The 9,366-nt window shown below is 40.0% G+C and overlaps 1 protein-coding gene across 17 annotated transcripts in view; it reads left to right on the forward strand.

The window, feature by feature from the left end:
- LOC106516911 (protein tyrosine phosphatase receptor type M) overlaps positions 1-9,366 on the forward strand; it is a 240,694-nt gene that overhangs the window by 96,495 nt on the left and 134,833 nt on the right. For all 17 annotated transcript variants that reach the window (XM_014007504.1, XM_014007506.1, XM_014007507.1 and 14 more), the window contains exon 7: positions 7,313-7,606. In XM_014007504.1, the coding sequence (XP_013862958.1) occupies positions 7,313-7,606 (294 nt within the window). The remainder of the gene's footprint in view (positions 1-7,312; positions 7,607-9,366) is intronic.

The following is a 9,366-nucleotide window of genomic DNA, read 5'->3' on the forward strand; positions in this document are numbered from 1 at the left end:
TCTCTCTCTCTCTCTCTCTCTCTCTCTCTCTCTCTCTCTCTCTCTCTCTCTCTCTCTCTCTCTCTCTTCTTTGTCTCTAAGCTTTATGTGATTGATAGGTTTAATCCTGCCTGTCCAAGATCGAGGGCTGTCAATCATGCGAGAATGGCCGGGCCCAGACACCGCAGAGCGTACGAGGGAGATAAAGTCTCTCAGCTCGAGTGTATCAGCGGGCTTCAGCGGCGTACTCAAAGAAAATTTACCGACACGCTGGAGGCACTCAGGAACAACACTTGTGCATAAATGCAGCAACTAAATCACTTGCACGTCCTCGCACTTTCCACGCGCTCACTGGGCGGCTGACGCTTAGCTCGTCTCTGCTTTCGCTTTGACAAACAAGGCGAACCGGATAAAGTGCTTCCGTCATAAATATTTCAGATTCAGTCGTGGTGATTGCGTTTAATTTATCTCGGTTTGCATTCTGCACTGATTGAACGCCTTAGTGACTTTGACATAAAGCAAGTCATTCGAAGAGAAGAAAAGGCGTTTTCACACTTAATCGCCACGCGTAAAGTCTAATATCTCTCATCGTACGAGTCATAAAACAAGCAGCACTGCGGAGGAGTTGTAAATCCTCCCCGAATATGCGTCCGTCGCACCGGCGGCGCGTTCTTTGGCGGAGTGACCGTGGAGCGGTTCTGTGGATTATGAGCCTTCCACAGTCACCCCCACCCCTCATTATCATACACTGCTTTTTGCTTCAACAGGAGGCGAATGAATGCTTGATTATCCCAGATAATCACTTCTGCTTCTCATGCCAGTGCTCTGTCAGATTTATGCGCCCGGTGCATGTATTTCCCGAGCGCTGTACGGACAGGCCCGGTCCAGACCCCTGCTTCCCTGTTCCCCCTGTGTTGATGAGCTCTCCTGCAGAGCAGCCAGTGGTTTTGAAAGGAGGATAATTACTCACTGACCAGGCTTTTTTTTTTTTTTTTGGGGTGAGAATCACCTGAAGCTCTCGCTGAGCTCCGACTTTGTATTCTGAGCCATGCTACCCACCCGAGGTTGTCAAGGTTGCAGACGTGTCGACACTAATGAGAAAAAGCCACCAAAAATCAAAGTCCGGGGCCAGTCGTGCTCCTCATTTTCCCCGTGTCCACCTCTCCTCATATCAGGAACAGATCAATTCTTCACTCGCAGCAGTCCAATTAGAAAAGTGCACGACGTAATGAGGACCTCTTCCTAACAAGGTGGACACAACGGGCGAAATGAAAGATGGATTTATAAACAGTGAAGTCGAACTAATCCAACACTGGGGCTGAGTGACTGCTTTTATTATCGCTCTACGTGGTTAGAAACAAGTGCAGGGTTGTGTGTTTGTTCTTACGTGTGTTCTAGGAAGAGATTTATTAAGAAAAAGGCCAATGATTTTCTGATTTGGGATATATATTTTTTTAATTTTGGAACAGTTCTTGCAATAATGTAATTGTCTTTGTCTGTATTAGTTGGCTCATTAACCACTTGGCATATTTTAATTAAACTACCTAGGAAGTAATGATTGGATGAACCTCTACAACTGATAAACTTCTGGAGATAAACCCAATGGGGACCTTCACTCAGGCTATTTTTAAAACACGAGTCACGTGACTATTTCCGCTCGACACTGATGCACGTACAAACTCTCTGTGCTGGTCTAGCTGCGTTTAAACTTAAATAAACTTAGAAAAACAGCATCAAACTCCACCGGGAGGCCCACAAAACAAGGTGCTACGCTTCTTAAAACTGGATACAGCCGTCATCCCAACATGAAAGGAGCATCGATTACTTTTCCTAAGCTTAATGTCTGCTCCAAACATTTTATCGGATGTAAAAGGTCTGTCTATAACAGAGGAGCCCAAAGTGGGGCCCGCAGGCCAGATTTGGCCCGCCAAGCCATTTGATTTGGCCCACCAACAGTTGCCAAAGTTACTAGGTTGTAACCTGTTATCCTACAGGTAGAAACACAGTATTTCCATTGGTCAAATGACTATATAAAAGGGCTGTAGTGAAGTAGTTTTCAGTCATGGTGCTGTCATATCTTTGATTTACTAGGATTAAACAAGAAACATGAAATGTCAAGAAATATTTAGATCAGATTTAACCCCGCATGTAGATTTGCMCACTTTATAAGGCCASAAAAACTCATATTTTATCAATTTATGAWATGTCCCATGAGCCTTTGCTACTTGAGCGTACGGCAGACTTTCTCCAAGTGCACAGACTAAAACAAAAGAGGGCCATTGCACAGCTTAATTGTTAAAAATAAATTACTTTACTTAAAAAAGTATTTGTATTTCATGTATTATATAACTGCATTTGGCCCGCAGCCTTGGATAGATTTTCATTTTGGCCCCCTCGGGGAAAATGTTTGGGCGCCCCTGGTCTATAAACAGTAAACCTTATTGTTTTTTACTGTAGCCTACTGCTAGCTTTACTCCTAGCGTTCATGCTATCCTCATGCAGCTATCTACTGCAGTCACATATGGTGATGTTATACTTATTATTATATTATACACAAATTCTAAACATCACCATTAAATTTGTTTAAACGATGCAGAAGCAGTGTCTCAAGTGATAAAAATACACACACAAGGTGCAGCTAAGCTAAGCTATAAAACGACATCAGTAAAATCACCAACCTTTTTAAAAAAATTCCTGTTATTTTCCAAGTCTGTTGAAGACTACAGGCCTCCAGACAACCTTTCAAAAGAACTTCCTGTGATTCCTGCTGGATTTGTCGAAATTTGCTTTAGGAACGTCTCTTTCTGTTACAGGATTAACGCAGACTCTCCGTAGAATCTGTTGTGTCTGTCCGATCGTTTGAGCGAGCGGCAGATAACGTATGCAAATGATGTGCGTGACGTCACGAGCGAAGGTCCCCTTTCAAGATGGCCACCACCATCAGCTAACCTTAGCATCACAAAACTGGTTATAACTCAACAAGTTGAACAGAAATTGAGCTAAAATTTGAGTTTGTATGAGATTCATTTAGAAAATACTCAAGAGCTGCCAGATCATGAAAGGTAGAGAGCAGAATGCAATCCTTTAAGGGATTTTGAAATATTTTTTAGTTATTATTACAAAAACAAACACTTTCTATAAATAACCAATTATCATTATTTATCTTGAGAAAAGAAGCTTTGCTACATCAAGCAAAAACAAAATTAAAACAGCGTTGAAATAAAATTTGTTCTTCAGATAAATATATTGTTACTGCCAGAGGTACAAGAAATAACTAAGTGAAAGTGAAAACACTATACCTTTAACAGAAAACTACTTTGGAAAAAGTGAATTTCATTTAAAAGTAAAAGTCATAAAACTGCTTGCAATAATCAGGAAAATAAAAGTATTTTTTATTACAAATCCTTCAAGATATTACTTAAATAATACTACTTCGTTACTTCGTTACACCACTGATTATTGCAAGCTGTGAATAAAAATCTGGGATAATTGTTGTGATTTTCAGCAGGAATCCAAGTTAAGATGGCTTTTAGTATAATTATAGATTCAGGTGAATGTCTGTGTGCGAGTATTTTATTATTTTGTGCCCTTGCGTGTGCATGCACATGCGTTTGTGTGACTGTGTTTTTTTGGCAGCCAGATGAAGCGAGACACAGCTGTCGCCAGAGCCGCTCGCCTGTCTGGTCAGCATCATGACAACAGCTGCTCGCTGACCCTCGCGTTGGGTTTGCCGCCGTCATCTGCGCTCTGTCAACCTCTTCCAGCTAACTCCAAACTCGGCTCCAAGACCTTTCCAGAGCCCCGCTGCTGCCACGCTGCCAAGCGAGGCTTTAAACGTTGAAGGGGGAAAAAAAGAGTTGTTAAAATTCTGAAATGTTCCAGAACTTTAGTTTTTTTTCTTCACACCATTAATTTGTTATTTGCAGTGCATCTGTTAAGGCTGAACAGAGGATTGCTCGACCTACAGCAGTTATTTCATCACTGTGGCTTTATATTGTTAAGCAACCTTTTTTTTTTTGCTGTGATTTGATTAGAGCATCAATGAAAACTGATAATTGGCATCCATTAAATGCAGTGATGAACTTGTGTTCACTAAAGAAATGTGCTCACGGAGGAGCTGGTGCTTCTTCATGTTTTCTTACAAAGTTGTTTTAAAAAAAAATCAATTAGCTGCGTTTGTGTTGCGTGGTCTCTGTGAAGAAGTCGTGTCTGAGTCAGTGGCAGGAAATTTGTCATATTTTGAGGGTCTGTCTGGTAACTGATTAACGAGGCGAAACGTTTTGCTCTGTGCCACCGTTTCACAGCTGCTTTTTGTTGCTTAAATTAATCTGATGTCCTGCCGCTTAACTTTGTTAAACCCCTTTTTAAGTTCTAGGAGACTCGTCAGAACAAGGCAGTGGTTGAACCCAGATTTTGGGTCCTTTTTTTTTTTTCGTCTGGTTCCAACACGCAGAATTGATGAAGTCTCGTGGATTAGCTGGTTCACTTTAGGTGATGTTTGTTAGCAACACTGGAAGCTTGGATTAGAAGGAGTTTAGGGACGTAAGATGGAGGTCAGAGCGAGGTAACCATCTGCTGGAGAACATGAAGAACCACCATGTTGTTCTTTTGCATGGCTGCTCCATGAACGATGTCATCTTATCTTATATTTTTATTGTTTTACCTGTGGGCTCATTAGGACTGTACAAACACCAGATTCTGAAGTGGTTTGTTTTTTGCTTTTTATCAATTGTCTTGGTTTTAAGGTTGTATCAGATACAGCCTAAAATACAGTATATCACATTTAGACCATTTAGTGGTATTTGTACTGTATATGTAGTACATATGGTTGGGCGATGTTGGCAAAAAAAAATCACGATTAATTGTGATATATAGCCAATAACGATTAATGACAAATAATCACCTGGAGCCCCTGGATGTCTACATGCTCTAGTCCAGGGATATTCAAATAAATTGCTCCGGGGGCCACAATTACGCCAGCTCAACAGCTGAGGGGCCGAACATCCAGCAATGAAAGTCATTATGTAATTAAATCAAGTATCACAAAGATTTGTTACATTTGAAATAGTTTATTTTACTACATTTAATCATAAATACAACTTACAGAAACCTATGTAATACAAGTAGTGATAATACAACAAAAACAAAAATAACACATTTTGCCTCTTATTTACTACAAAAAATATTTTAACATCTCTGACTTGCCAAATTTTTAAACCAATTTTATTTTCACTTTTATAGTTTTATTTTCAACTGTTTGTAGTTTTAACTGTCTTGGGTGTTCATTGAAATAGTTTTTACCAGCTTGTAGCCAAGATTCTGACATTTCTGTAGATATCAAGCATGTCTGTTTAAGAACTTAGAGTAATTAAAGTGGAAAACCGGGGAATTGGGGTTAAGAGATGAATGAACCAATTGGTGGGCCGAACTTTGGTCACTCGCGGACCGGATGTGGCCCGCGGGCTGCCAGTTTAATAGCCCTGCTTTAGTCACATGACCAATTTAAATCACTCTAGTGAGAAAGATTTGCTCTCAGAAGTGTCAAAAGTGTAGACTTCAGGCTAGTCATCAAATTTTAGTAAAACTGGAGTTATGATAAATAAATTACAGAACCTTTTTTAAAAATGTTCGTCAAATTTGAAGTGGAGAGGAGCATCGAGCAGACTGACCGGGAAAATTTCCACTCGGTCATTGTCAAGTGCCAAAAAATAATCTGACAATTAACTGCACACGATACGACTTTGCCCAACCATAATAGTACACTGAACTAAAAAGTGCATGGATTTAACAAAGTTATTTTTAACTAAGTGAAAAAAAGACACTTTGTTCAAATTTTAAAGTTTCCATTTGAACTCTGAATAAAAACAGCTTTAGTCGCACCTCACAAACGCTTTTTATTCAACGTGACAAAAACTGTGTGTGCACAAAAAAAAAAAACAGTTATTATTGCATTCCTCAGACAATCATGTAAATGTTACGGCAACACCCTCTCACCCGTCTATACTGTCTGAAAAAACAATCCTGTAATATCCCACAGCAGAAATAATTTGTTTGACATTTCAAGAAACCTCATTAAGGCAGAAAAGTCTTAAGGTTGAAGCAAGATTAGACAAATATTGTGACAAAAAAGAGATAAGGTTATACTCAAGGCTGTCATATAGCATCACCTTTGTCTGAAAGAAAGGATTTTTTACCCCAAAAAACTTTATTTATAGTATTTTTTATTATTATTTGACAAAAGAAACAGACCCTGAAGTGTAAGAAGGCCAAGAAATAGATTGGTCAGGTTGGTATGCTTTCCCTCCTCTTTTTCTTTTATTTTCATACTTTTTAAACATTGTGTGAAGGATTTTTTTCTTTTCTTTTTCTTTTTTTTTTTTTGACAGTTTGGTTTGCAGAACACAAACTTATTAGTTTGACACTGAAACACAATTGGCACAAATCTATTGGCTTTTCTAGTTTTAGCTGCAACTTTTTATTCCAAAAACATTTAACAGCTACACTGTAAAATTAGATATTAAATGTTCTAAAATGTTGAAATAACAGTGTGCTACCAAAACTTATGACATCATTATATTCAGTAGCAGGTTAAATGAACTGCTCTGATTGCACTTAATATTAAATTACTATGAAGCAGAATTAAGTGGGATTGTTGGTTTCGGGCCTCAGACTGATAAAAACGTGGGATCTTTAATTGTTATTACCCTTTGTCAAGTTGCTACACACTGGAAAGCAGCCACTGGTGACACTCTTAAAAAAAACACTTGAGTTTGTGTTTATTGTGCCATCAGTCGGTTTAAACAGAATAATTAAACTCACAATCAGTCACGACAATAGAGAAGGCAAATGCAGTCGTCGTCAATTGCCTGAAATGTTTCAATGGATCTCCTCTGATTGAATCAATATGTTGTTCAAAGGGAGCAGCATCTGCCAAGGTCTGATCAGCTTTACTCCTTTTCAAGTTTCCACCTCTTTAGAAAATGTGTGGCATTACAGTCGGTGTGTGGCTCAGCCACCGTACTTCTGATAAAGACTTTCTATTCATCAAGTCGTAACTATCGATCGGCTCTTGTTAAATACCTTGATTATCGGAAAAGAATCAAAAGAGAACATTCTTTGTGAGCTTTTAAACCATTTTTGATTTGGTTATTGTTTAAAGCGACACGTCGAATCTCGTTTGCCTGCAGGTATTATTATTATTATTTTTTTGTTTTTTTGTTGCAAATGTTGATGCTTTTTGCACAAACTGAAAACGCTGTTATTCTTCTATATTTTTGAGCCTCCAACACAATGGCACAGTTATCGAACATCAATGTGTTTTGAATTTTCCCAGAGCCTCCGGTTCCCATCGCGCCACCCCAGCTGACGGCTGTCGGAGCCACCTACCTCTGGATCCAGCTGAACGCCAACTCCATCAACGGGGACGGCCCAATCATCGACCGGCAGGTGGAGTACCGGACCGTGTCGGGCACCATGTATGACCTGCAGCCCGTAGACAAGACCACACACAAGATCGGCCACCTGGATCCAGACACGGAGTACGAGATCAGTGTTCTGCTGACCAGACCTTTGGAGGGAGGGACCGGAGCCCCCGGACCTCCTCTGAGGGCCAGAACCAAGTGTGCAGGTGAGGTCTGAATGAAATTACCCCCACAAAACCACTGACATGTTTGGAAATGATTTTCCTCTTTAAATTCAGCTTTTACTGCATCATTACGACACCAGCAGCTACAAGAATCACCTGCAGATCTTGTGATGAAATTTGAGAACTTTTAAAAATGTATTTTTGCATCAGTCTGCCCTTGAGTAGAATTTGTCAGGGCAGTCATTTGGTATTTATATTTAATGGTGTTACCAAGATTTGTCAATAGTAAAACCCAGGAAGATCTAGAGTTGAGCATTTCTTAACACCTCTGGACTAAAAGTAATGATTTTAGCTGAAGTTGCTGCTGAAATGGTAAACTGGCTTAAACTGAGGTGAATCTGCAGTGAACTAAGAATAAATGGTTTAATTTGTGGTTTAGGTGAGACCTTTAAATGTAAAGTTTTATTTTATTTTTATCAGCCGGCGGCGTTGTTAGAATTTGACTGCCTGCAGCCTGAGGATAATATATTACACCACAGTTGCACCATTTTCAATAAGAGTTAAAGAAATGTAAAATGTGTTGAATCAGTCGTTTGCATTGGCTGATTTTCACAACATGATATAAAAATATGTGGGTACAATCTTAATTTCTCATTTACCTCGTTCATTTCTCTCTTTAGCAGTAGGAATCAACTTCTAAAGAGGAAATTTTATCTGCCTAAAGAGTTGTTTTGGCTAATTTCCACCTCCAAATTGGACTTTTCTTTCATCGTTTTCAATTTTGCTCATACATGAATAAAATCATAAAACAGCTAATATATATATATAAACAGTATATAGACAACAAGTGAACTCTCATAAGAAATGCCAGATGCACTTCCTGACACAATGTGGTTTCAAATCTGCAGCCTCAGATTTTTGAAAAAAAGCAGCATTGACCAATGAGCTATGCCCACAAACAAATCACCAGTACTGATTAAAAAAAAAGATAATGACTTCCATGAATAGTTAGAGCAACTTTGTCGAACATAAATCACTTACTTGGCCTCATGTAGAATTTAGAGCTAAAAACTGCCCAATCACATGGTTGACTTCCTAAAAACCCACTTATTGCACTTAATTTTCATTCTAAACACCCTCTAATTCATCAGCGGCTCAGATTAATATCATGTGTGAAGGATTGTGGCAACTTAAACAGGAATGATTATTGGTGCTGCGCTGTGGTTAGTCACACTAACATCTACACATAAACACTTTAAGAGTGCCTGATGACGCTGTACCAAGTTGCCCTTCTCACAACATTAAGCAGCTAAATTCCCCTGCTGTACCGGGACGCCAACATGAGGGACGAAACAAATCCAAGATCAGCACTTTCCCCGCTCCCGGCTAATTCTGTTTGGTGTCCGGAGAAATGCTGATGAGAAGGAGAATTTCCTCCCGTCTCTGTCCAGGGTGCAACCCCGTCTCCCCGCTGTGAAGGTCAGGAGCTCATACATTTTTAGTCTGCTTGATGGGGATGAATGAAACTCCAGTACCTGCACTGCCCTCTGAATTAGACCTGGCTTCGGTGTTGGGGTCCCGGCCCCTGTGCTACCGCCGCCGGTCACAGCGGGGAAGATTGATGGCCCTGCCTCCCGGAGCGTGTTTGAGGAAGCAGCTCTTGAACTCATCCAGGTCTCTGCTGGTTTTTGCCGCTGACAGGCTGGTTCTCAGCAGCACTGCTAATTCAACAGTTAAGACTTACAGGACACACACACACACACACACACACACACACACACACACACACACACACACACACA

This window comes from Austrofundulus limnaeus, unplaced genomic scaffold (genome assembly GCF_001266775.1).
Source record: "Austrofundulus limnaeus strain Quisiro unplaced genomic scaffold, Austrofundulus_limnaeus-1.0 Scaffold42, whole genome shotgun sequence".
Lineage (NCBI taxonomy): Eukaryota > Metazoa > Chordata > Actinopteri > Cyprinodontiformes > Rivulidae > Austrofundulus > Austrofundulus limnaeus.